This window comes from Leptodactylus fuscus, chromosome 1 (genome assembly GCF_031893055.1).
Source record: "Leptodactylus fuscus isolate aLepFus1 chromosome 1, aLepFus1.hap2, whole genome shotgun sequence".
NCBI lineage: Eukaryota > Metazoa > Chordata > Amphibia > Anura > Leptodactylidae > Leptodactylus > Leptodactylus fuscus.
This window is the reverse complement of record NC_134265.1, coordinates 164307672-164335555: the sequence shown is the minus strand read 5'-3', so window position 1 is coordinate 164335555 and position 27884 is coordinate 164307672. Positions and strand designations below refer to the sequence as shown.

The following is a 27884-nucleotide window of genomic DNA, read 5'->3' as shown; positions in this document are numbered from 1 at the left end:
GTTCCATCATCTCTCTGTATTATTTTTCATATACTGTACTGCTGATGCTGCCAGCTACTCCTAAACACTTACCAGCACTGCCACCACTCAAAAAGACATGCCCTAATGGCTGGGGTTAGGACAGTGTGGCAGCTGCGGACAAGGGGACAGGTTCTGGGCCGCTCCTCTGTTGTTGCATCTTTCCAGCTGCAGCTGTCACCCTTTCCTACTTGTTGGCAGCCCTGCTTAGCAGGGGTTAACTTCCTTGCAGCAGCTGGGCGTGGTTGGTTGTCTGACTGACAAGGGTGTCAGCCAATGTTCTCAGCATGGGCAGCTGGACTGATTGGTTTGGGACCGCCCTTTCTTATTTAAGGGGGCAGGTGGGTCAGCCCGCTGCCCTAGCCTCATTCCAGGATTGCATTCCTGAATCTGTGTGCATGGTTCCAGTGCTGTTGCTTTATAATTGGCCTTAGTTAGAAATTCCTCTTTAGATAGAATCTCACTTTAAGTTTCCTTGGTCAGCAAGCTGTTTGTTACAGGTAGCACTGGTAGTACATATCTCTTATGGTCTCAGTCTAGCCCAGGAGTGCTGACTAGACTCTTATTTCTTTTGTGGCCACTCTGAGCTGCAGAAGCTGTCTCTGTGAGTCTAAAAGAGTTCACCCAGATGGTGTAGTGGCCTGGCAGTGACACTAACTGTCGGGCCTCCTTCACACCAGGGTAGCTCTGTGGCTCAGAGCCCAGTTGAGCTCCGCAGGTTGTTTTATTTGTTTTTTTTAGTTAACCTGCAGACCATAGCAGCTGGTCCATCATATTATTCCATACTTTACTGCTACTCATGTTGCCACAGCTTCCACCACTGCCAACACTCAGCCAAACATGTCCTGTGGCTTGGTCCATCACATTCCACAATAGCACACTGTTGGTGCCAAAGTGTTGGCAAAAAAAAAAATAAAACCATTTTGATATCACATATATTGCCATAAAGGGATAATATTTGGTGGCTTCTTTGGTTTTAAATTCTTCATCACTTTTCAACTAGGTTCACAAATTTGTCTCACAAATAACAATAAGCCCGTAGCATTAACCAGTCATCAAATGGGCTAATTTTACTAAAGAACCATATATTTATTATTATTATTATTATTATTATTATTATTATTATTTTTTAATTTATATAGCACCATTAATTCCATGGTGCTTTACATTTGGGGGTTACATACAATTTGGGGGTTACATACAGTACACAGAATACACAGGTAGATATAATACTAACAATGACTGACTGGCACAGTGGGGTAGAGGGCCCTGCCCGCGAGGGCTTACAATCTATGAGGGAAGGGGGTAGAGACAGAAGGAGAGGGGGAGACTGTACAGATGGCAGTGTGGTGATAGTGTTATCGGAGGTTGTAGGCCTTCATGAATAGGTGAGTCTTCATGGCCTTCTTGAAGCCTGTGATTGTGGGGATCAGTCTTATGTGTCGTGGTAAGGAGTTCCAGAGTATGGGGGATGCACGGGAGAAATCTTGGAGATGGTTGTGTGAGGAGCGGATGAGAGCAGAGTGGAGTAGGAAGTCATTGGAGGATCTGAGGTTACGTGTGGGCAGGTGTATATATATATATATATATATATATATATATATATATATAGCTACCATGTGTCTAAAAAACTACAGGCAAGCACCTCCCCTAAAAAAGGATTAATTATTGGAGCATTGTAATATTGTTTAGCACCGTATAAGCCGTAGCAAACGTGTGTTTACATAGGTATGCTCTGAGTTTCATGTAAAGGACAAATCCCTATGCCAAATGTGAATAAGAAGTAGACATCTGGAAGATGGCAGATACCTTTTCATGGTAATGTAAACTATGGAGAAAAACATTGCAGTCTAATGCAATTTCCAAAACATACATGGAAGTACATTTAATTGATATAATTAAGGAAATCCTGTTTATTTCCATTTTCTGTTTGGTGCCACCCAGTTTCTAACATCTGGTATCCATTAACTGTTGTGCTAAGGTTATCAAGGCAAATGTATTGTTAGAATTAATCTAGATCTTAATCTTTTCTCAAATTTCTGATTGTTTTGGTTCATTTTATCCTGCGTTAAACTATTTGGTCATGGGAAAGAAAATCTTCTCTGTATTGCTATAGAAAAAGGGTGGCATTGCATGGAAAAATGTGATCTCTGAAACCAGATTAAATGTTTGCTTTTAAAAGATTATATTCGCAGTTCAATTGTTGACAATGGTGTGAAAGTATATAATTCAATATAATTTCACATAGCATTTTGCCAATGGTGGTGTTTTGCAATACAAAAGGTGTTGCAGTAAATTAATTGTACAGAGTAATAGCTGCATATAAAGGGAACCTATCGCAGTGAGGGTCCATACACACAGAGGAAAATGGTGAGGAATTTGGTGTGGAATTTTAGCACTGAAAAATAATCCTTCCATTGACTTCAATGGGTCCCTTTTCTGCTAGCAGAAAAAGGAACCCATTGAAGTCAATGGGAGGCTTTTTTTCAGTGCTGAAATTCCACACCAAATTCCTCACCATTTTCCTCTGTGTGTATGGACCCTGACTTGGGACACTAAACTCCCCCACAGGTCCTTATGCAATGGAGAGTTTAATGTCCAAAATTGCCCAGTTGCACAGACATAAGTTTCTTCACTAAAAATATTTTTTTCTTTATACTTACGCTGTGCTCCCAGCACCTGTGCGGTTCTTCAGTGAAGCCAGAAAAGTACACCTCTGATTCAGGGCGCACTTGCTAGGCCTCCGACACCTGCAAGGTGCAAGCTCCAGAGCCCCATAGATGAGTCTGAACAAACTAATTTCTAGGTAAGTATAAAGGGTTTTTTTTTTGTTTTTTTTTTCATTTGGGCAGAGATGACTTTAAACAGGACAATATGGTACATTAAATCCCTGCTTTATAAGGACCTCTGGGTAGTTTAGTGTTCCAAATCAATCTGACAGGTTCCCTTTAGGAGGTGTCAGATTGACAAATGTTCTGGTTTGTCAGTCAGCAATAGAAGAGTATTTGTACATAAGAAAAACATAGTACGCTCTCTTTGAAATCCATGCTTTTGCATATCAGGGCACAATAATAAAAACATCTAGTCCTTAGAAGGTCTTATAATTAGGTAAGTACAAACTCAGATTAACAACACACATAGACTGAACCATTAAAAAAAAAAAAAGCCACAAATTGATAAATTCATGAATAAGTTGCTGCAGTTGAGGTTTGATGGGCATTCATTCATGTAGAACTTTCTTAGGCCAGGGCCACAGTGTTTTATATTACCTGCAAAGTGAATGGGATTTTGGCTAACTCCCGAACCCTGAAGACTTTCTGTGAAAACCCTGCGGAAAAAAAACGACGCATTTCCACTGTGGTCTTTTTTGCAGCATTTTTTTGGTTGTGGCTTGTTACATGGGGCCTAAGCCTTAGGGTGCATTCACTCGGAGGAAAATGGCGCTGAATTTGGTGTTTGGTATCCACGTCAGATTCAGCGCTGAATAAAAAGCCTCCTATTGACTTCAATGGGTTCTTTTTTCTGCTAGCAGAAAATAGGAGGCAGAAAATAAAATCAATGGGAGGCTTTTTTTTCAGCGCTGAATCTGACGTGGATTCCACACCAAATTCAGCGCCATTTTCCTCCGTTTGAATTGAATTGAGGTCTGGACTTTCACAAGGTCATAGCAGCACCTTGATTCTTTTGTTTTGAAGTCATTCTGTTGTTCTATGGGGTCAAAATGTTCACTATACTTCTTAATAAATTCCTTGAGGGATTTAGTTTCCAAAATGAGGTCACTTTCTGAGGGTCCCCATTATACTGGTACTTTTGGGGCTCTGTAAATTAGACATGGCACCCAAAAACTATTCCAGCAAAACTGTCCTCCAAAAGCCAAATAGTGCCCCTTCCCTTCTTAGCTCTGCCACGTACCTATACAGCAGTTTACAACTGCATATAGGGTATGTTCTGCTCTCCCATACTGCTCTATCATTGGGAAGTCATTTTTAACTAATCACATACTTACATAGTCTTTAGAAAGGCTATTCCACACCTACCTTTTGTATGTAAATCCTCTCAGTAGTTTTTGAATGAGCCCGTTTTTAATCCATATGCTAATTAGCCTCCAACAAGCACTGAAAGGCTCAGTGAGCATACTCTCTTCTGTTTGTACAGCACAGGCTGCTGCTGCTGATGATGACTTATCTCCCTGCTCGCACACACAGCAGAGAGAGGTTGCTCTCTTAGACTTCCTGTGCTCGCTGGAGGCTAATTGGCATACAAATAAAAACGGGCTCATTCAAAAACTACTGAGGCGATTTACATACAAAAGGTAGGTGTGGAATAGCCTTTCTAAAGGCTATCCAAGTATGTGCTTAGTTAAAAATGACTTTGCCCAATGATAGAGCCCCTTTAATTGAAATGTTTTATGATAAATGTTATTTATGATTTATGTAATACTGTACATGTTTCCCATAGTGTTTTATGCTTCTTAATCCTACAATGTAATGTGTTACCTGCTGGGATGAACATCTGCAGTGTTCTTTGTATGCTTTGATTGTGTGGTTATACACTTAGAGCTCATCCTCAGAACCTTTATGTTTTTAAGAGCACATAATTATGGTTATTTTTCCAATAAATTCCCCTTCCCATAGCTGAATAGAAGGTCATTGCTGTACCAATTAAAATACTGCCTCAGGCACTCGAGGAAGCTTTGCTTGTAAACACTTCATTTGTACTACTCACCTTAGCGCCACTTTGTAAGATTAAAGTCTGTCTCACCGCTTGCTTCTTCATGTGCGTGTTTATAGGAAAGGCAGATGTTAGGTTCTTTAGGGGTAAGGTTTAGCAATTGATTTTGAGATGCTGAGCCATAGTAGATATATAAAAGAAATGATTATAAAAGTAATTATCAAAGTCTTCTTGACAATTATTAGTATTAAGCAATAAACGTAGCACCAAACTGATGCCCAGCAGCGCTGGGTGATCGATATTAAACTTCATGTTTACTACATATTCATGTAGACTTCACGTCTTCATCCGTTTAAGTACTATTAAAGAGGACTTTTCACCACTTGGGGCACATGCAGTTTTATATACTGCTAGAAAGCCGACAGTGCGCTGAATTTAGAAGGGCGTTTCTGACAGTCAGGAACACCCCCAGTACTCATCTATAGACGAGCACTGTCAGCAGGTGAGGGAGACGTTCCCCCCTGCTCTCACAGTACAGCGCTATAGGTGGTACTGTGAGGAAGGGCATTCTTGACTGACTGTCAGAAACGCCCTTCTAATGGTGAAGAGCTACGGCACCAATAGCTCTTCACTCGGGGCACAGAACATGAAAGCCGATTCAGCGCACTGTCGACTTTCTAGCAGTACATAAAACTGCATGTGCCCCAAGTGATGAAAGGTTCTCTTTAAGTATGTCATAGAGTAGGGTCCTATGCTATAAATGCAGCGTCAAGTCAATCACTAAAGCAACTCCTACTGTGGTGAAACCCTGGAATGAGAATGTAATATTCAAAAATGCACTGTGCACTAAGGGTCAGATGCTGATTAAGCGTCAAAATCAGCACCAAAACACTCAGTGTGCACTGACCCTAAGGGTCCATTCACACGTAGGAATTTGGCACGGATTCTGATTCGAAACTTGCATCAGAATCCGCGCACAAAAATAAGCCTCCCATTGATTTCAATGGGTTCCGCACCAGAATCAGTGAAAAAAACCTGTGTGTGAATGGACCCTTAGGAATATAGACCAGGGAGACTTTTTGACATTGAACTGGACAATCTCATGGAGGAGCTTTAAGGCAAGAAGGGTAAATCTTTTCGCTTATTCAGAGAGCTAGATGAAGATTGACTTGTAGAACAATGTCTTCTGCTTCATACTTCTGAAACGTGAGGGCAAGGTTTCAGGAGGACTATAGAGGTTCACCTTCCCACTGTGGGGATTTTTGTAGACTTCTTGGAAGGAGAAGAGTGACTAAGGCATCTTTCTTCTATAGTTTTGGCACCAGAGGACTCCCAGTGGGTGGAAAACTGTAGGCTTTCACCTCAGCATGGCAAGATCAGGGTGTGTTGCCACCACATTTTTTCCTGCAGCACTTTTTTGCTGCAGGATGCCACGTGGGACCTTAGCCTTAATATCACTTGGTTTCTCTGGTGCAGTGATGGAGACTCTAATGCCGTGCAGAGTACCAATGACTTCTAGAGTTTACAGGAAGATTATTGAGGCTTTCAAGGCATGGTGTGGTAGTCAACAGCTGGAACATTAGCAACTTTCAATCCAGATGATTTTGGATTTTCTTTATTGAAGAGATTTATGAGGGCACTCAAGAGACTGCACTAGAATATCTTAAAACCCTATCTTGGTGGGGATCTACCACTAGTGCTGAGAACTCAGGAACCATTTGAACTCTTGGATACCCTAGGTTGAAATTTTTAACCTATCAGTTATTTCATTCAGGTCATTGAATAGAGTCAGTGACATTCAGGTATTGGCAATCTTAGATCCTTATGTGTCCTTCCTTCCTGGCAGATTAATTCTGAGAACTCTACTATTGTTCCAGTCCAAGATTGTTTTTGCAGAATTTAGACCCCTTTATACAACAACTATATACTCTTGATGTGAGTAGAAGTCTGTGGTTTTATACTGAGAGAACTGCATGATTCACTAAGATGGAGAACCAATTTGTCATGTTTGAACTTACACGAAAGGGAAAAGGACTCCAAAGCAACCTTAGCCACATGGCTAAAACAAGTTTCTTTTTGGTACCAAGTGGTGGGAGAAACAATTCCAGAGGTAGTGTGGGCTCACTGCAAAGGGCAATGGCAGCATCTTGGGTGGAGCAAGGAAGATTCACTGTAGAATAAATCTGCGGACGGCTTCTTGGATTCGAGTTAATACCTTCATGAAGCACTACAGATTGGACACTGGTATTGCAGAAGAAGCAGCCTTTGGCCAAACCGTTTTATTTAATTCTTTCCCTCCATCATAATCTTGCTATATCTCCCTAGTCTTTGTGCTGCCGTGTAGTATGACCAGGAAAGGAGGAATTATATTTATGCTTCTATTCTGTAGTCCATACAGAAGTACACGTTTGTTCCCATCAAATAAAGATGTTTTTCAGTATTTGGGGTTGCTTTTTATAACACAGTGGCATGGGGGGGATAGATATGCCTCAGCTTGCTAAGTTTTGTATTATGTGACCTGTCCTACTGGTAGTGGAGGAAATATCCTCTTTAACATCTGTGCTGCTGCTTGGATTTATGGAAAGAAGAATTGCATAAGTATAATCTTCCTTTTAAACTATTCTTTAGTCTTCATAGGGGCATGAACTTGTGGTCTTTGACTTATGTAGTGTAATGCATTATGCTGTCTGTCTGAATCTGACAGGCAGTCTTTCAGGCCATGCCTTGCTATTAGGGATACACTAAAGGAAGACCTGAGAGCCTTTATTGGGCCCCTGACTGCCATGTAACAGCGTCAGCAACCCATGATTACAATTGCGGGGGTGCCAATGTCTAACAGAGGAAGCCCCCTCCCTCCAAAACCATTTAAATTCCATGGTCACTATTGACTAAAGGATTAAATACTCAGGATTGCAGCTTTTCAAATCCTGGGCAAATCCTGAGCAGCTGCCCAGCTTTAAAGTACATAGAAAGGTTATTTATTTTGTACAGTAAAAAGTTATATTGGTTTCTAATATAAATTCCATAAATTATCATGCTTTTCACAATTTCTGCTTCCTCCGTTCAGTAGAAATCTAAGAATCATATTTTTTTTTTAATAAGATATATTACAAAGTTCCTTATATTCCCATATGTAGCAACCCAATGGGAAGAAGGCTATGAGGTTGTGAGTACCTATTAGTTGTGGTCACAGTAGTAAGGATCTGTTCCAGATTCCCTGGCATTCCTCAGGGTTTCTTCAATGCAGAAGGGTGTCTGCAGGGTGTATGATGGTGGTTGTAGTATTCCTCCAGGGCATATCTTAATGGTAAGCCTTCCTAAGACTGATGGTGGTTGTGGTGTCCTTGATGAAAAATTCAGGAGACTGAGACTCATGAGATCCTGTAGCTAGCCAAAACTTGCTAACTAACTGAACTACTCACCAGCTGGGGTGCCAGTGAAACAACTTGACAGGATTAAGACTGAGGGGTTTCAGAAGGCAGAGATACAGAATAAACCTTAGTGGGGAAGCTGGACTGGACAATTTGTACAGAGTCCCATTCACTAAGTGATGAATGCATACATAGTCAGGGCAACTCCAAGAGCAGTGGGTATACGGAATCAGGCAGGACATACAGCAAGATCTTCTCCAGAAGTGAGGCTCCCACTTTAATCTCCAGGCATGCTGTGATAAAAGTTTTTTTCAAGTGCCTAGTAGGAATTTGGTGATGAATAAAATTAAAAGTAGAACTGGAGTCGAGGAAAGCTATTACAGGAACATGGGTTCATAAGAAATCAGAGTTACAGGTAGACAGTTCTGAAGAAAGATCTTCACCTACAGTAGAGACTAACTGTTGCAAGTTGTTGGGATGCCACCCTCTAAGGACTGTTACAGGCATAATCCTCTTTGTCACCACAATACTGATAGAGATTGGCAGTGCATCTGAATGAGCATTAAGCAACAGAAAGTTTAACCTGGTCCATTTGCATGGTCTCTTCAGAAGTAGATGGAACTTAGATTAATGGCGGATCTGGAAGTAAGGGTGTTTTTGCGTTTTTTGTTCCCGCAGTGTTTTTCATTGCGCTTTTGCTGCGTTTTTCCCTGTAGTTTTTCTTTTCTTATTAAATCCATAGGATAAACGAGTGTTTTTACAGGTAAGATTGACATGCTGCATTTTTCCCCTGCAATGTATGTAACAATTCCATAGTCAATTCTGACAAGAGTGTTATCATGAAAATGAGAAAAGAGCGTACAAATAAATGACCCATTAGCAGACAGGGAAAAGAACCCTACACATATTGAGATATACACTGTCTACCAATAAGTATTTGGACACCCATGCAAATGAAGATATCTGTGGTCGTGATGTACGTCACGCCTTCCACCATTAAATAGGAAACAGCATTGGCATTAATTGCATGCAAGATGCCACGAAGTGTAGAGTTGTCTGATTTCGAGAAAGGGGTAATCGTGGGGTACCACAGAAATGGTCAATCCTTAAGGGACATAGCAAGTGAGCTGAATTACCCAAAATCAAAAGTGGCCTATGTGATTACAAAGTGGAAGGTGAACGGTAATTGTCGAAATGTGCCCCAAGTTGGCAGACCCCCAAAACGGGGAGATACTAGAGACCGACGGGTGCTGGCCAGAGAAATTCAGAAGAACCGCTCGCAACCTTTGGCTCACATACATCAGGAGTTTCACCAGGCATCCGGGAGTATTGTGTCTATCAATACCATCCGTAAGGAAGCATCTGCTGGGTTCTACCAACTATTAAATATGAATAAATGTTGTTTTTCTATTCTACCACAGGTGTCCAAATACTTATTGGTAGGCAGTGTATATATATACACACACACACACACACACACACACAAACTGGCTTGCAAATGTACGCCTAACCCTTGAACTTTTTTACAACCTTGTCACCTTACAACCACAAACTTAAATGTATTTTATTGAGATTCTAAGTGATAGACCAACACAAAGTAGCAGATAATTGTGAAGTGGAACAAAAATGATACATAAGTTTCAAAATTTTAATAAAATAAAAATATGAAAAGTGATGTGCAAAAGTATTCAGCCCCTCCCCCCAAATATCAATATTTTGTTGAGCCAATTTTCTCTGCATTTTCAGCTGCAAGTCTTTTGGGGTATGTCTCTACCAGCTTTGCGTATCTAGAGACTGAGATTTTTGCCCATTTTTTTTTTTGCATATTAGCTCAAGCTCAGCCAGATTGGATGGAGAACGTCTGTGAACAGGAATTTTCATGTCTTACCACACATGCTCAATGGGATTTAGGTCTGGACATTTGACTGGTCTATTCTAACACATTAATATTCTTTGATCTAACCCATTCCACTGTAGCTCTGGTTTTATGTTTAGGGTCATTGTCTTACTGGAAAGTGAATCCCCTTCCCAGTCTCAAGTCTTTTGCAGCCTCCAACAGGTTTTCTTCCAGGATTGCCCTGCATTTAGCGCCATCCATCTTTCCATCAACTCTGACCAGCTGCCCTGTTCCTGCTGAAGAAAAGCATTCCCACAGTATGATACTACCACCACCATGTTTCACAGTGGGGATGGTGTGCTCAGGGTGATGAGCAGTGTTACTTTTCCACCACACATAGCCCTTTGCATGAAGACCAAAAAGTTCAACAGATCACTTTCTTCCACGTTTGCTGTGTCTCCTATATGTCTTGTGGCATACTTTAGACGGCCAGCCATATGTGTCCGGTTTTGAAAAGACGCAAACAATTTTGTCTGGTACATTTGAGTGAAATTATGTCCAATTTGCCTTTTTTGTGTTGTTCCAATACACACAAAGGAAATAAACATGTATTTAACAAAACATGTGCAATTGCAATAATTTTCTGGGAGAAATGCTTCATATTCTGGAAAAATTTCAGGGGTGCCAACACTTACAGCCATGACTGTATACACTATTATACTATGTACCTTAAAACTTGGTGACCCCGCTTTGTAACCTATTATGACTGAATTGCTGTGCTTCCACTTTTTAATACTAATCACAGTTGAACATGAAATTTCTTCCCTTTCCACATATTTCATGAACTCACTTGTTACAATGTTATCCCATTACAATTATTTGTAATTGCTTGTTAGCACTTAATCGGTAAAATCCAGCTTCAACTGAACTGCAATGTATCCAAACATATGTGGTATTAAAAATTAACTTTTATTCCAATCCATAGTAAAATGGTCACATCTTGACTAGAGATGAGCGAACAGTAAAATGTTCGAGGTTCGATATTCGTTTCGAGTAGCCCCTTAATATTCGACTACTCGAATCGAATATCGAACCCTATTATAGTCTATGGGGGGAAAATGCTCGTTTCAGGGGTAGGCAACGTTCGATCAAATTATACTTACCAAGTCCACGAGTGAGGGTCGGGCTGGATCCTCCGAGCAGTCTTCCCCTTGCAGCGTCCCCGCGACATCTTCCGGCTCTGAATTCACTCTTCTAGGCATCGGGCCTGGGCAGAGCCGACTGCGCATGCCTACAAGCGGACATGTGCAGTCAGCTCGCCCAGGCCCGATGCCTGGCAGAGTGAATGAAGAGCCGGAAGACGCCGTGGGGAAGCTGCACGGAGAAGACTTCTAAAGGTAGGAGAAGAACCAGCGTTGATTGGCCAACTGTATAGCATTCGGCCAATCAATGGTCGTTCTGCATCGAACTTTTACATTCGAATAGCGAGTGTTACTCGATCGAGTGCGAGTATTTCGAATACCGTAGAATTCGATCGAATACCTACTCGATTGAGTACTACTCGCTCATCTCTAATCTTGATCTCAAAGAATCAGCTCACCAAACAAGGCTATGCGTTTCGGGACCATGTCCCATCCTCAAGGTTTGTTAACACCCGAATTAAGAATTGTCCTGATACTTTTCCATATTGGGAGATTGATAAATGACTAATAATGATTAATTAATTTAGTGATTAATATTTATTACTAGAGGGAGGACCCGGCTTCGCACGGGTATATTACATGTTATGTTTGTGTAGTGGCCTCATAAGAATTGTCCAGTTTTGCACTGGTGTATTTTATATGTGGTTTGTGTGTATGTCCATAAGCATCATGTGATTATGTGTATCTCATTTTGGATATCAGTGAAAAACCTGTGATTAGTTGTTATGGATACCTGGAGTAAAGCTGTATCTAATCCTTCCCCATGCAGTACTGTGTTTAGACGCAAGTATCTAATCCTTGTTGGTGTGGTACTGTGTACAGATGTGTGTATCTAATCCTCCGATAAATGAAACTGTGTGCAGACGTGCATATCTAATCTTACAGCATGTGGTACTATGTGCAGACGCGTGTATCTAATCCTCTGGCGTGTGGTACTGTGTGCAGACAGGTGTATCTAATCCCTGGCGTGAGGTACTGTGTGCAGATGCGCGTATCTAATCCTCCCCCGTGTGGTATTGTGTGCTGAGATGCGTATCTAATTATCTGGCATGTGGTACTGTGTGCAGATGCATGTATCTAATCCTCCAAAGTGTGGTACTGTATTCAGACGCATGTATCTAATCCTCCCCTGTGTGGTATTGTGTGAAGAGGCGCGTATCTAATCCTACAGCATGTGGTACTGTGTGCAGATGTGTGTATCTAATCTTATGGTGTGTGGAACTGTGTGCAGACGTGCGTATCTAATCCTCTGGAGTGTGGAACTGTATGTAGATGCGTGTATCTAATCCTACGGCATGTGGTACTCTGTGCAGACATGTGTATCTAATCCTATGGCGTGTACAACTGTGTGAAGACACGTGTATCTAATCCTCCCCTGTGTGGTATTGTGTGAAGAGGTGCGTATCTAATCCTATGGCGTGTGGAACAGTGTGTAGACGCGCGTATCCAATCCCCCGGCATGTGGTACTGTGTGCAGACGCGCGTATCTAATCGTATGGCATGTGGTACTGTGTGTAGACATGAGTATCCAATCCCCCGGCATGTGGTACTGCGTGTAGACGTGTGTATCTAATCCTCCCCCGTGTGGTACTGTGTGCAGACGCGCGTATCTAATCCTCCCCCGTGTGATACTGTGTGCGGAAATGCGTATCTAATTCTCTGGCTTGTGGTACTGTGTCCAGAGGCATGTATCTAATCCTCCAAAGTGTGGTACTGTGTGCACACACACATATCTAATCCTTCCTTGTGTGGTATTGTGTGAAGAGGCGCGTATCTAATCCTTCGGCGTGTGGAACTATGTGTAGACGGGCGTATCTAATCCTATGGCATGTGGTACTGTGTGTAGACGCGCGTATCTAATCCTCCCCCGTGTGATACTGTGTGCTGAGACGCGTATCTAATTCTCTGGCTTGTGGTACTGTGTGCAGAGGCATGCATCTAATCCTCCAAAGTGTGGTACTGTGTGCACACACACGTATCTAATCCCCCCCTGTGTGGTATTGTGTGAAGAGGCGCGTATCTAATCCTTCCGCTTGTGGAACTATGTGTAGACTCGCGTATCTAATCCTACTGCATGTGGTACTGTGTGCAGACGCGTGTATCTAATTCTATGGCGTGTACAACTGTGTGCAGACGCGCGTATCTAATCCTCTGGAGTGTGGAACTGTATGTAGACACGTGTATCTAATCCTACGGCATGTGGTACTCTGTGCAGACGTGTGTATCTAATCCTACGGCGTGTACAAATGTGTGCAGATGCGCGTATCTAATCCTCTGGAGTGTGGAACTGTGTGTAGATGCGCGTATCTAATCCTACGGCAAGTGGTACTGTGTGCAGACACTCGTATCTAATGCTACGACATGTGGTACTGTGTGTAGACACGCGTATCTAATCCTCCGGCATGAGTTACTGTGTGCAGACGCGTGTATCTAATCCTATGGCGTGTACAACTGTGTGAAGACACGTGTATCTAATCCTCCCCTGTGTGGTATTGTGTGAAGAGGCGTGTATCTAATCCTATGGCGTGTGGAACTGTGTGTAGACGCGCGTATCTAATCCTCCCCCGTGTGGTACTGTGTGCAGACGCGCGTATCTAATCCTCCCCCGTGTGGTACTGTGTGCAGATGCGTGTATCTAATCCTCCCCGTGTGATACTGTGTGCGGAGACGCGTATCTAATTCTCTGGCTTGTGGTACTGTGTGCAGAGGCATGTATCTAATCCTCCAAAGTGTGGTACTGTGTGCACACACACGTATCTAATCCTCCCTTGTGTGGTATTGTGTGAAGAGGCGCGTATCTAATCCTTCGGCGTGTGGAACTATGTGTAGACGTGTGTATCTAATCCTACGGCATGTGGTACTCTGTGCAGACGCGTGTATCTAATCCTATGGCGTGTACAAATGTGGGCAGATGCGCGTATCTAATCCTTTGGAGTGTGGAACTGTATGTAGACGCCTGTATCTAATCCTTTGGCATGTGGAACCATGTGCAGAAGTGCGTATTTAATCCTCTGGTTTGTGGGACTGTGTGCAGACGTGTGTATCTAATCCTCTGGCGTGTGATACTGTGTGCTGATCTGTGTATCTAATCCTCTGATGCGTGTATCTCAGTTTGGATATCAGTGTTGTATTGTGCATGTGGAGTGACCGTGTGTATTGCAGTTGGAATATGAGTGAAAGACTTGCAGGTTTGTATTGGCTAAGGGGGGGGGGGCACTGTGTTTGGAATGCTGTATCTCAGCAACGGTGCGTCCGAGCGAGTTGGAGTCTTGTCTTAAACCTTCCCGGATACCTGAAGTATCTCCATACCAAATTTGGTGAAGATCGGTCCAGTCGTTTGATTCGCATTAGAGCACAGACAGACAGACAGACAGACAGACAGACAGACAGAAATTCATTTTTATAATATAGGGAGATAATTAATAATACTTAATGATTGTGCAATCTGTGTGTAGGTTTAAATCATTATTTATGTTCATTCTTATAATAACGTCCCAAAGTTATGTTGTTATAGCCAAGAGAAATCTATATTCTCTTTCTCTGCTGTTTTAGTGATCTCACACTTCACTTCCTACTTTTATCCTCCTATTTTGTAGGATTAGAGAATGAAAGGAGAACATTAATGTCTGGCGTTGTCAGGATTCTTCAACGACTTTTATTAAAGCTCCACAACTTCCTGAAAGGGCTTGTTGTTGTCAAGATTTTGGATGAGGGAGCAACTATTCATGTTGAACAGATGACGGAAGAATAGCCACTGCCTGATGGTGTGTAAAATAATCTTGAAAAGGGAACAGACTCAAGCTGAAGATCATAGATGCTGGAATATATGTCAGGGTAGATAAAGATGACTATCTTTAGGAGATGTCACATGTATCCATCACTTGCTTTAATATTAGTGACTCTGAGATTTTTGAGCTCTTCCTTTATCAGAGTCAATAATGGCATGACAGTGATGAAAGGACAGGTCAGCTACCTATCTGAAAATGACCTACAGTTTACCATCCCCAAGGAAAAAGATGCCTGCAAAGTGGAAGTTATTGTTATTGAACCGATAACCCAGAGAGTTGGAAAATTATTTCCGCAGGTAAGAATGCTTAAGATTCTTTTTAATCAGAAAACAAAATTTTACATGCACAAAGTATTATAATAATGCTTAATAATGTATATATTTACTGTTGAAGTGTAGACAACTTCAAGCTAGACTAGATGTGCCAACTTTATCACAGTAGTATGCTGGATAAAAAAAAATTTGGTGCCTCTGCAAATGCTTTTGTCTAATTTTATGACGCCTTTTGGTTGACCTATTTTACAATTTTTTTGCACCAGAATTTTGTCAAAGTGTATGTTAAGCCTTGCCTTTTTCTGCTAAAGCATGCCTATTTGGCACTTTTGTCTAGCAGTTTTTGGCACAAATTATCACATCGGCGCCAAAACTGCAGTTTATGCCCACATGTATGACACTGTTGTACCCAGGATGATGTACATAACATTGTCATATGTGGGCATAAACTGCTATTTGGGCACACAACTGGGCATAGAAGGGAAGAAGCTCTATTTGGTTTTTGGACACCATGCCAATTTTGCTGAGCCCTGACATGCCAGTAAAGTGGATTACCTTAACACATGACCTCATTTTGGAAACTACACCCCTGAAGGAAGTTAACATTTTTAACCCCCATGTGTTGCATTAATCTATTTTCTAAACATAAATGTGCAGCTAATGGTAAAAGGTGAAAATGGCAATTTTTCCAGAAATTCATCATTTCAGTGCACAATATGCTGTACCCAACGGAACTGAAATAATGTAGATCTGGAAAAATGGCAAATTATACTTTTTGTTATAAATTGCACATTCATTTCTAGAAACTAAATTATTGCAACACTCAAGGGTTAAAAAGCTTTTGATGCCGTTTGCTAAATTCTTTCAGGGGTGTAGTTTCCAAAATGGGGTCACGTATCTGCGGATTCCCTTTACTGCCAATTCAGGGGCTCTGCAAAAGTGGCAAGACTTCCTTAACCAAACTGTGCTCGAAAAAACACACACAGCACCTCTTCTCTTCTGTACCCAGGTGTGTGCTCATACAGCAGTTCAGCAGTTTACATCCACATATTGCCTTGTTTAGTATGTTATCCTGGGTACAACAGTCTCATACATGTGGGCAGAAACTTATGCTATCTATATATCCATCATCACTCTGTTTTTTTTTTGACAGAACCAAAAAATATCAGCAATACCAAAGCAAAGTATAATTATTTGGGTGGTAGTAGTGGGCATGAGGGGTGTACAGAGAATAGAAAAGTGTGTATAAGGAACTTTTTAGTTTATTCTATCTTTCCCCAACAGAATGTAGAGTACTCTTCTCTTCTATGGAGCTGAAATCTGGGATAAGGTCAAATAGCATCTGGAAGTAACTATTTTGGGGGTAAGAGTAGGAAGTCATCTTCGACTCCTATGTTTCATTGCTGGCATAGTGTATCCTCTCTGGCCTGTAGAACTGTCTGTGCTGTCCTAACTCAATCTATGGATTTTGGGCACTCCGCTTATACTGATTCAGAATAGTCTACATTCTCTTGCTAGCGACTGATAAACAGTGAGCCTTGTACTTTGTTCTTTGAGTTACTAGTGTATGTTTTTCAGACCAGATGTGACTTGAGGCATTATAGTGATAGGTGTTTGAGCTGCAATTTTGTATTTGTATCCAGAATGACAGCAGCGCCACAACTCCCATGAGGCGACCTGAAGCGAACGCTTCAGGCGGCACTATGCCAGGGCCATGGGGAGGGCGGCATTTTTGCTTACCTAAGCCAGTCCAGGACAAGCTGTCCTGGACTGGCTTAGCGTCACCGTCACCGAGCGGTGGATTGGGGAGGCCCTGTGGACGCAGCACTGCTCCAGCGGCCTCCCCTCACGCTCAGGCAGAGAGCAGGTCCTCTCCCTCTCTGCCTGCTAACGCCGCTCCGCCATGCCCCCTTCGCTCCGCCCCCTCCTCCGGGGGTAGGGGAGCGGCTTTCTGTTGTCCGCTTCGGGCGGCAAAAAAGGTAGGTTCACCCCTGACAGCACCCTCTTGTGTACAAATAGCAGACATGGAAGTCTGCCCACCTCAGCTCCATAGGCATTGTTAGAGGTGTCCCGATGGATTATTTGGTTGGTCCTGAATTTCATTTTACCATGTCAGAAAGGGAATTGAGCCAAAGAAAGATTTTCAGCCAGACTTTCATTGATTTTTGCAGGATTTGTCTTGTCTAAGAAAAAGTACCATATTCTTACTTATTTGCATCACCTACACATGCACCTAAACCTGCACAAACATAAATCGTGTATCAAACAATTTTATTGAGAATAGCAAAAGTGGAAAGAATCTGCACTGTTTTTCATTGTATAAAAGCCAATTTTAAAATTTTAACGCCAATTTCTACTACAATAATAGCAACTAGTGTTTTTATACCATTTTTTCGACTTTTCCATTGCCATCAATTGAGGTTCATTCACAACAAAAAAGAAGAAAAAAAAAGAAAACCAAACCAAAACATACTTGTCTGTCCCTGGTACCCTGATGTTCTCCCAGTGCGGTCCAGTCTTTCTGATCGTTTGACTTCTTGCAGCAGAAGTCCTTGCCAGCTACGGTGTCCCAAATTCCTTCTGCTGGGGCTGCTGATTGGCCTCAGTGATCATGTAACCGCTGAGACCGAACAGTGGCATAAGGAATGGACCTGAGGACATCACAGAAGCTGCAGGACCAGACTGTGTTGGGAGCCACTGGAGCACTAGGAACAGGATTTTTTTTTTTTTTCTCACCTCCCCTGGCCTAATTAAAAAATAAAAGTTTAGCCTGGACAACTCCTTTAAGGCCTGTTTAAATTAGACAATTGGCTGTACAGTGTTCATTGATGCACTATAAAACTAAATATAATCTGTGACATAGTCAATATGTATACCGTAAATAAAATCTAAGTGACATTAAGGCTAGGTTCACATTTCTGATATTTAGTCTTTTGTTCTTTTCCTTGATATTGTGGAAAAGTTTTTTTTGTTGCAGATTTTGCTTAGTTCTTTTGAGCCAGGTATGGCTAAAAAAAAATGGCACTTATGCTGCTCCCTTGTACTTAATCTGCTACCACAAAATAGCCGTAAAGTAATAAAATGATGGATGCAGACGGCACACATTTGCGTGCTCCATTATGTTGTTATATTTTTCGATACACTGTTCTGATCCTGTAATGGGTGAGCGCAGAAATGTAAACCTAGCATTAGTTACATTATAATATCATCATGTGTAAACATTCCATCATTCATACAGTTAATTCTATAAAAAAAAATTGTAGATACAGTACCTGAAATTCCTGGATGGTGAGAACCAAGCATAATAAATTATTGACCTCTCCCAACTATGTTAAATAACAAATCCAGACCTTTATATAAGATTTCCTTTCTTCCTTTACATCTTCTTCTGTAATGTATTTTTTGTCTGATATCTGTCATATCTGCTAGAACTATTGCATATTGCATAGAAGATACACTGCTGCCCCCTGCTGGGAAAACTCATGTGTCTTTATTGTATAGCTTATGTGTCTAGAAAGACAATTATTAGAGATGAGCAAATGGCGATCGATCGAATTGATATTCGATCGAATATCAGGCCATTCGAGGTATTCGATTACAAACTTTTGGAGCGTTTGCCTCGTGGTATTCGATTACAATCGAATACCACGAGGCAAACGCTCCAAAAGTTTGTATCCTCTCCCACCTTCCCTGGCGCTTTTAACAATAACTGCACAGGAGAAGTGGGAAGAACTATGACAACGGAGGCATTGAAAAAAAAATCGGAAAAAGTAATTGGCTGGCTAAATCAGGTGATCTCCAATTTATACGAATAGTGGATTTCAGATTCGGGTCATATCAGACTGTGAATTATGTGACTATGAGACAGGGATAGATGTACTGGCAGGGTTAGCTAGGGATAACCTTTATTTAGGTGGGAATGTTACTCACCCAGCTCTTTGGGGCTCTATCTGGTCAGGATCCCTGTCAGCTTGTGATATGCGGGAGCTGACTTTTTCTCTTAGGAATGCATTGACCACCGTTGAATGGCCGAATGCCATACAGAGTACAGCATTCGGCCAATCAACGCTGGTTCTGCCGGAGGAGGCGGAGTCTAAGATCGGTCCACAGCAGTCTCCATTGTGGTCTGATCTCAGATGTAGCAGTGTTGATCGCACAGCTGTAGCAGAGCTGGCCGTGCGCTGAGCTCTGCTACACCCGAGATGTAGCAGAGATGAGTGTGCGCTGAGCTCTGCTACACCAGAGATGTGCACACTCAGCTCTGCTACATCTCGGGTGTAGCAGAGCTCAGTGCACACTCAGCTCTGCTACATCTCGGGTGTAGCAGAGCTCAGCGCACTGCCAGCTCTGCTACATCTCAGGTGTAGCAGAGCTGTGTGCTCAACACTGCTACACCTGAGATCGGACCACAATGGAGACTGCTGTGGACCGATCTTAGACTCCGCCTCCTTCGGCAGAACCAGCATTGATTGGCCGAATGCTGTACTCTGTATGGCATTCGGCCAATCAACGCTGGTCAATGCATTCCTATGGGAAAAAGTCAGCTCCCGCATATCGCAAGCTGACAAGGATCCCAACCAGATAGTGGCATAATACAGGTACTTGGGCATGTTAGATGCCCCCAGGCATGCTTCCCCTGCTGTCCCAGTTGCATTGCAGAGGTGTTGTCATCATTTCCTGGGGTGTCATAGTGGACTTGGTGACTCTCCTGAGTCGAAGTGTGGCATCCCCTGAAACGAAGCATTTTTCCCCATAGACTATAATGGGGTTCGATATGCATTCCAATAGTCGAATATTGAGGGGCTATTTGAAACGAATCTCGAATATTTCACTGTTCGCTCATCTCTAACAATTATCTCTCCAACATACTATTCATAATATCTTACACAGATTTTGTTCAAAGACTCAGAAGGCATAGCCTAAATTCTGGTCTTGATTTTGAACATCTTATATATGGCTGCGTACACATGCTATGATTTTTGCCATCCAATAGTTGACTATGAACAACATGACATATGCTCTAGACCAGTGGTCTCCAACCTTTTTTCCACCAAAGACCAGTTTCAGCAAGACAATTTTTCTATGGCACGGTGGGGGCGGGAAGGGGTGTGGATGGGGGCGGGGTTAAGCATGGGGGTGTAGATTAGAATCTTGTACATATGAAAACACAAGAGAAAGTGCAAACTGATGGACACTGCAGGTGTCTACTAATGACACACTGTTATGAAGATGGATACTGATGACAGACACTGTTATAAAGATGGATACTGATGACGGATATCACTCCTAATGCTGCTATTAACTTCACTACAGCCTCACTACAGCTACATTACATGTCACAGGGACAAGTGGCGTAATGTAGTTGCCCAAAGTTTGGTAGGCGAGTGTGGGGTGGAGTCAAGACCCGCTGCATGTCCTGCATAGTACTAGAATCCCGGACACACAGCGGGTCCCGGCTCAACCCCGCACTTTGCTCACCTTATCTTGATGAGCAACAACCAAGAGTCAGTGTTGTGGACTGATCTGCATATGGGGGCTGTTTTGTAGTAGCAGTAGTGGACATTTGCTAATGGCTATTTGCTATCCTTATCTGATGGATCTATCTACATATCTCTATAACAATAGCCCTTGCTAAGTGTTATTTGCTATCCTTATCTGATGGACCCTTGGCTGGGAGCAATCCACACATCTCTATAACAGTAGCCCCTACCTGCCCGTGGACTCAGCAGTGTAGCTGATATATAATCCATATATATCTAATTTTGGAAAAAGGAATTTGGGAGTATGTATATATAATAGGGGTTGGGGTTCTACCTACTCCATCTCCATTAACGCATATATACTCCCTCACTTGTTTTTAATCACATTTTGGACACTTCTTTATTTTTAACATACCTAATAAAGGTTAAGTTTTAGATTTACTCCTTCAGTGAATGTATCTACAATATTGAGTAAATTACCCGTCAGTGACTTTATTCTCCTGTTATTGCAGCATGAATTTGGTGTCTATGCTATAGAAAGAAGACAAGAGAAACAGTTGTCTTTGTCTCTGACCTTTAGGCCTAGAAATATCTTTCAATATTCATATTTCATAAAGAAGACGTTCTCATTGTATATATCAGATATCCTATTCGTCATTATATGAGCTGAGGAAGCATTTACACATCCACACTCATGCAACAATATCAGAAGAAAGAAGCAAATCCAGCTACAGAGATGTCCTACAACATGCTGTTCTGAATTATACTTGGGGGTATACTGTAGGCTAAAGGTTATATTAACACTTTTTATATAGAGTGTTTTGGATCATTTTAAGGAATACAGTAGATACATTACAAATTTTATGCACTTTTGCACTTTTCTACAGGTATTTGACTGCCATTTCTTGAATAATGAGGTAAAGTACATCCACTATGGCTGCCCCATATTAGATGAAGATGAAGTCATGCTTCGACTTTACAGGTTAGTTTGATTTTATTTCTGACCGTCTAGCATCCAGTTGTCCTCTTTTTCGTCAATGCATGCAGACTACAATATCAATAAACATTTACAGGAAATGTATCTGTCCCTATAATGTGATAAACCTTTAGATCTTGGTAGTGAGTCTGTTACACTTATTCTGCCCATTGTATGTATTTCCCGTTAACTTTTACTCTGTTCACACATGAATCTGGCACAATGAATATGTGAGTATTAAATGATTGTTATATAGTTGACATTGATTTGTCCACAGGTTTACAGAAACTCAAACATTCACAGAAAACTTCATATTGAGGGTGAAGTTAGTGGAACCAGACTGTAATATTATAAAGGTGGGCCCTAAGAAACTGGAAGTCGCAGAATTTTATGGGCTATCAAATATCATTGACAAGAACACTATAAACTTTGACTATGAAAAAAGATTGAATCTGGAGTGTACTGTCCGAGTGGCTTCTTTGGAGTCTCATTTGCCAGCTCATGGTCAACTTGTCACTGGGGATCCTGTGACAGAGCAGCCACGTGGGGACCATCCACACAGCTACTTCAGTGGATCCAGTAAGTTTTACTTGTACCTATTGGCACTGTACATTTAGCAGATCTGATGGATATTTTTGCACCAAGCTGAGAGCTAGAGGAATTAGTGTGTCACTTATAGGTAAATGCTAAATATTAAAGGGGTTCTTTGAGGTTAAGATTTTTATCCTCAGCTGTCCTATACACTATTCTGAGCAGAATTCCATCACTGTAGATCACTTCCCATTAAAGTCAGTGGGAGCCAAGCTACATTGAATGTTGGTTTTTTTAAAGGTACGTTCACTGTCCGGTAGGGAAAAACAGCCTGTCGTTTTCTGAAGTGGTTTTTACCAAAAACCTCTCCAGAAAACGCTCCAAAAAACGCCTCAAGGTCCTCAAGGCCTGAAGAGAGATAACCAATTGCCCATCATAACTGTCATCCATAGAAATACATATTTAAAATTTACTTTTTTCTTTTTGACAATCCAGAATACATAAAAATGCAGCATAATAACAATGCCTAGATAATATCCATTTAAAGGAATGTTGCTGTAATAATAAAAATGAAAAATTATTCACATTAAAAATTAAATATACCCTTTTTTCTTCCTTTATAGGCCATAAACTAAGTCCACTGTGCAAAAATGGAGGCTGTATTTCAGGGCTGAAAAAGTTACAGACCACTGTAAAAATCAGCTGTGAGGAATTTCTTCTTATGGGCCTGAGATACCAGCATTTAGATCCCCCGTCTCCAAATATTGACTACATCAGTATCAGACTGGACCTCACTGATACCCGGAGCAAAGCTTTATACAAGGTACTGAGGAATCTAGATCCTTGACATCTGAAGAATACTAATCACTAATCTCCTTACTATGTATATATAAAATGAAGTGTAGCTATGGTCAGGGGCGTAACTACCTGGAACTCCATGTCAAATGTTCCCGCCATTCCTTGTTACGCCACCGGCTATGGTGGAGCTAGTGAGGCATGTTTTCCAGAAGCAGGACAGGAGCAGAAAGCAAAATATTTACATATAACTACTATGGTTCTGGGTCAAACACGAATGCAGCACTTTTTGTGCATTTAACCTTTTTATAATTTTGCAAGGCTTGTGCCTTGCAAAAAACGCAAAAAAAGTGACAACACTAATTGAATCTCAGAGTTGTTGTTTTTCTACAATCTTATGACTACATGGGAGAGATATTTCTTATATACTTAGTATCAGACATCTCTGCTATTCACTCATTAGTTTTGAAGGTCATGTAATACTGGGATACTTTAGGGCTAACCAGAGGACATTACTATGAAGGTCAAATCTTCAAGGATTCAGATACAATGCATAAGTATTATTCTTGTACACACAGGTCATATAATCAGCCAGGATTGGTAAGGCACTTGCTGAAGGGTGTAATAAGCTCTGGGCCTTTGTATTATATATGATAATTCTTTGGTGGGCCAGTGTAAACCTAACTGAAAGTAAGGACAATATGTAAGTAGACACTGCAGAATAAAACATGGTACATAGTTCTTGTATATAGCCGTTCAATATACTGCAGTGTGCCAATCCATAACCAGGGGAGAAATAAATTGGCTTTGCATGCCAGGCACTGAGATACAGAGAGGAATATGAGATCCTAAAGAATATATGCACCATTGTCACTGAAATCCATGATTCTTTTGTTTGTTTGCTTTCTTACTTTGCAGCACGCAGCTGTACATCTGTCACTGCAATTATTTATCCAGATGGTGCTTTGTTAAATATTTGCAAAGTAAATATATGTATTGAAAAAAGTAAAGAGGAATATCCCAATCACTTGGATTGCATAATATAATTCCATTTACTTTAATATGGATGTGAAAATCTTCATTTGAAAAATATTGACAAATAATATCAGTAGAACATTTAGCTCAGAGTAAGGATTCTCATCTAGTCTGGTAGAACAGGAGCGTAATTGTGAGCATACACCAAAAACTGAACAACCCATATGGGTTTCTTACCTAAAGGAACAATTTATTGAAAATTCATGTAAAATCCATACACTTTTCTATATTGCATTTTTTACCTCCACTGAAGTTAAAGTTGTTTTTTTTTCATAGATAGACAAAAATTGTGCTGAACTAAAGTTTTCCAACTGATGCCACATAAAAATGTCCTATCATGTTGCAGAATTGTGTGCGAAACACAGTTCCTGTTACAATCACTTTCTTATTGGTCCTTACCATGTGACATCTATTGTGCACATGACATCAGTCCTTAGTCGTGCTCAAAAGGAGCGGAATTTCCCCATTCATTTCCCCGGGTAAAAACTCAGGACAAGTCCTATATGCCATCCAAGTGTCGTCCATGCCATTTAAATCGTGTTGCTTAACTCTCACATTATATAATGATAAAAATTGAAATTCTTAATTTTCAATCAGTAATATGAACAAGTTTGTTTTTAAAGATTTCAGTTACTGTTTTTAGATATGTTTTTGTTACTATTTTCGGGCCATGATGGAGGGGCAGCACGCCCTGAAACGCGTAGCTGCGATGTGTATTGAGACGTTGTTACGGTTCTGTGTATATATATTGTATATAAAATAATATTTTTAACTACAGAACCGCTAGGCTGCAAGACACTGCAGTGAGGTCCACAGGCCCAGGTGGGCGGCTGTATGTCTGAATGTAGACTACCAGTTAACTTCACTGGCAGAAATGTTAGTGCGGTTCAGGCTGCCAAGGGTTAACCATCACCATTGGTCAGCAACACAAAAAGACTCCTTTAACACCCAGGAGCTACAACACAAGTAGACAGATTACATAGGCTATTCTGATTCCCACTGGCTGAGCCAAGGAATCCTAACTAGATCCCTAAGCTGCTCCTGCCTTTCACTGGAACCTAGCCTTAACCTCCTGTCTCAAGTATCTTGTCAAAGTGTGAGCACCGGGCGGGCGTCAGCTCACACTATATAAAGGCTAGTCCCCGCCCAACAGGGGCGGTGGCCATGACGTCACCGATCATGCTCAGTATGGGAAAAATGGGACTTAGCCTCTGAGCGGCTCCAAAATGTCTGAGCATGCTTAGTAAGGAAAGAATGGCACTTAGCCCCTGAGCGGCTCCAAAATGTCTGCGCATGCTCAGTGGGCCGAAAGCTAGACGTAGACTCCAGACTCCCTGCTGCATGATGCCAAGGGTTGGATTGGCCCGCAGGTGGAACGGAAACCTGCGGGACGCGATCCTGACATTACCCCCCTCCTAGCGCCCCCCCCCCCTTTAAAAGCCGCAACAATGTCTGGTGCGCCAATGTTTTTAGCGCGCACCCAAGACCGTTGCTTCGGCTGAAGAGGGGGACCAGGACGGCAGTGAGCGTCAGCCATGGCCCATTCCTTTATTGCGGGCCTATTACGGGCGCACATGCCCGCACAAATCTCCTGGCATCACGAGCCATTCCAGGCCAGAAACAAGACTTGCCCAGGAGTTTCTGCGTTCCCCTGCCACTCAAGTGTCCCCCAATGCATGAGGAGTGCGCCCAGGCGAGCATCTCCCGACGCTTGTTGGAAGGTACAAAAATTTTTATCAGGCGGCCCCCCTGCCTGGATGAGGGACAAGACCACCTGAACCCTCTGGGAAGGGATAATAGGTCGTTCCGTCTCAGTGACTTCATCAATAGGGTCAGAAGTCACGGGTTGGAGAGTGACCCCCTTAACCTGCGACAGACAGTGCTGATGGCAGCGTTCACTCCAGGACGCTATCTCTCCATCGGCCCAGTTAATCTGTGGCGAGTGTTGACGTAGCCACGGGAGGCCCAGGAGGAGATCATCTGTATCCTTGTGCAAAGACAAAAACGACATGGTCTCCCTGTGGTTGGAGAGGAATGTCATAGCTAGTGGTACCGTCTGTTGTGTGATCTCTACGGGTAGGATGGTGCCATTTATGACTTGCAACTTCATGGGTTTTGGCAGAAACACCAACGGAATGCCTTTCCTGCGTGCAAACTCAGCGGACATAAACACCCCATCCGCTCCAGAGTCTATGCATGCCCTGGTCGTTATAGTATGGTTACCCTCCACTAGGTGTACAGTGAAGACTAGCTTGGTGGGTGGTGTAGGCCTACCTAGCAATCCCCCACCAACGGATACTAGCGGACCCGATCCTAACAGAGGTTTTCCCATTTAGTTAATTTGCAACTTTATTATCTATGTTTTATTAAAAGTTACATTTCATACTTACCTAATCTGTGGATTGCTGGTTGATGCTGGATTTTACATCATCTGTTTTTAGATATGTTGATTTTTCTCATTCTATTATCCATGGCATAACTAAAATTAGTCAATTAATCTTTTTTTTTCAGTCTGAACATGCTTGGATCCCCATTCACATCCGAGATGCTTTACCCAACCAGATCCCCAAAGCAGCTTTCATGTCAATGTTCATTTTAGAAGTGGACCAGTTCATCCTTACTCCCTTTACCACGGCAGCACTTGATGCAGAGGACAGTGAGACAAGCAAACCTCTGCTGGTCTTTAACATTACAGACCCTCCCCATGAAGGATTTATTACTCACCTAAGTGATCATACCAAGCCTATTACTTCCTTCACATGGAAAGACCTCAATGACATGCTTATAGCATATCAACCACCAAACAGCAGCTATGTTGAAAGAAGAAATATGGAGGTAACAGATTGCCAACATCACTCTGCCTATGGACACAGATAATTTTTCAGTGATTTTATAGAAATAAAACTACCATACAGATTTGTCAACCAATATCAAGCACATTTTTCTAATCATTTGTTTTGTTTCCAAATTATCAATATGTTATAAGAATCTGATAAATGGCCACTGTGACGAAACATATTCCAAGAACATGAGTGTCCAACGCCTCTTTCTGGGCTACATGCAGAAATAGTTAAAGGGATTCTACCATTAAAGCAACTTTTTTTCTAATTACCACATCGGAATAGCCTTAAGGCTCCATTCACACTGAGTAACGCTGGCGTTTTTTGTGCTTATTTTGGCACGTAGCGCCGTGTTTGCGCCGTACAACGCGACCGCAAAATAGCGGCGCTACGTGCTAAAATAAGCACAAAAAACGCCAGTGTTACTCAGTGTGAATGGAGCCTAAGAAAGGCTATTCATCTCCTATCTTTAGATGTGGTCTCCGTTGCGCCGTTCCTTAGAAATACCGGTACTTACCGGTATGCTAATGAGGTCTTGGCAGCAATGGGGGCGTCCTTCTTCTTCATCTGCCTCCTCTCCTTGTCTGTCGTCTTCTTTCTCCGGTGGCCATATTGCCAAGGCTGCAATTGCGCGCATGCGCAGTACGCTCCTCACGTCTTCGCCGAACAGAGTGTACTGCACATGCTCAGTAAGGTCTGTACAGCCCTCCGACGCACGAGTGAACTCATCCAGGCGTCGGAGGGCTGTACGGACCTTACTGAGCATGCGCAGTACACTCTGTTCGGCAAAGATGTGAGGAGCGTACTGCGCATGCGCGCAATTGCAGACTTGGAAATATGGCCGCTGGCCGGCATGCGCAGTCGGCTCTAACAGGGTCTCGCTGTCAGAGCCGACTGACAGAAGAAAGAAGATGACAGACAAGGGGAGGAGGCAGATGAAGAAGAAGGACGCCCTCATTGCTGCTGAGACCTCATTAGCATACCGGTAAGTACCGGTATTTCTAAGGAACGGCGTGACGGAGACCACATCTAAAGGTAGGAGACAAATAGCCTTTCTTAAGGCTATTC

General features: G+C 42.1%; 1 protein-coding gene across 1 annotated transcript in view; it reads left to right on the top strand.

Annotated features, from left to right (window-relative positions):
- FREM1 (FRAS1 related extracellular matrix 1) overlaps positions 1-27884 on the top strand; it is a 176080-nt gene that overhangs the window by 34111 nt on the left and 114085 nt on the right. The window contains exons 2-6 of the mRNA XM_075279348.1: positions 14696-15183; positions 21527-21621; positions 21893-22194; positions 22770-22969; positions 26488-26811. Coding sequence (XP_075135449.1) covers positions 14944-15183; positions 21527-21621; positions 21893-22194; positions 22770-22969; positions 26488-26811 — 1161 coding nt within the window. The 5' untranslated portion in view covers positions 14696-14943. The remainder of the gene's footprint in view (positions 1-14695; positions 15184-21526; positions 21622-21892; positions 22195-22769; positions 22970-26487; positions 26812-27884) is intronic.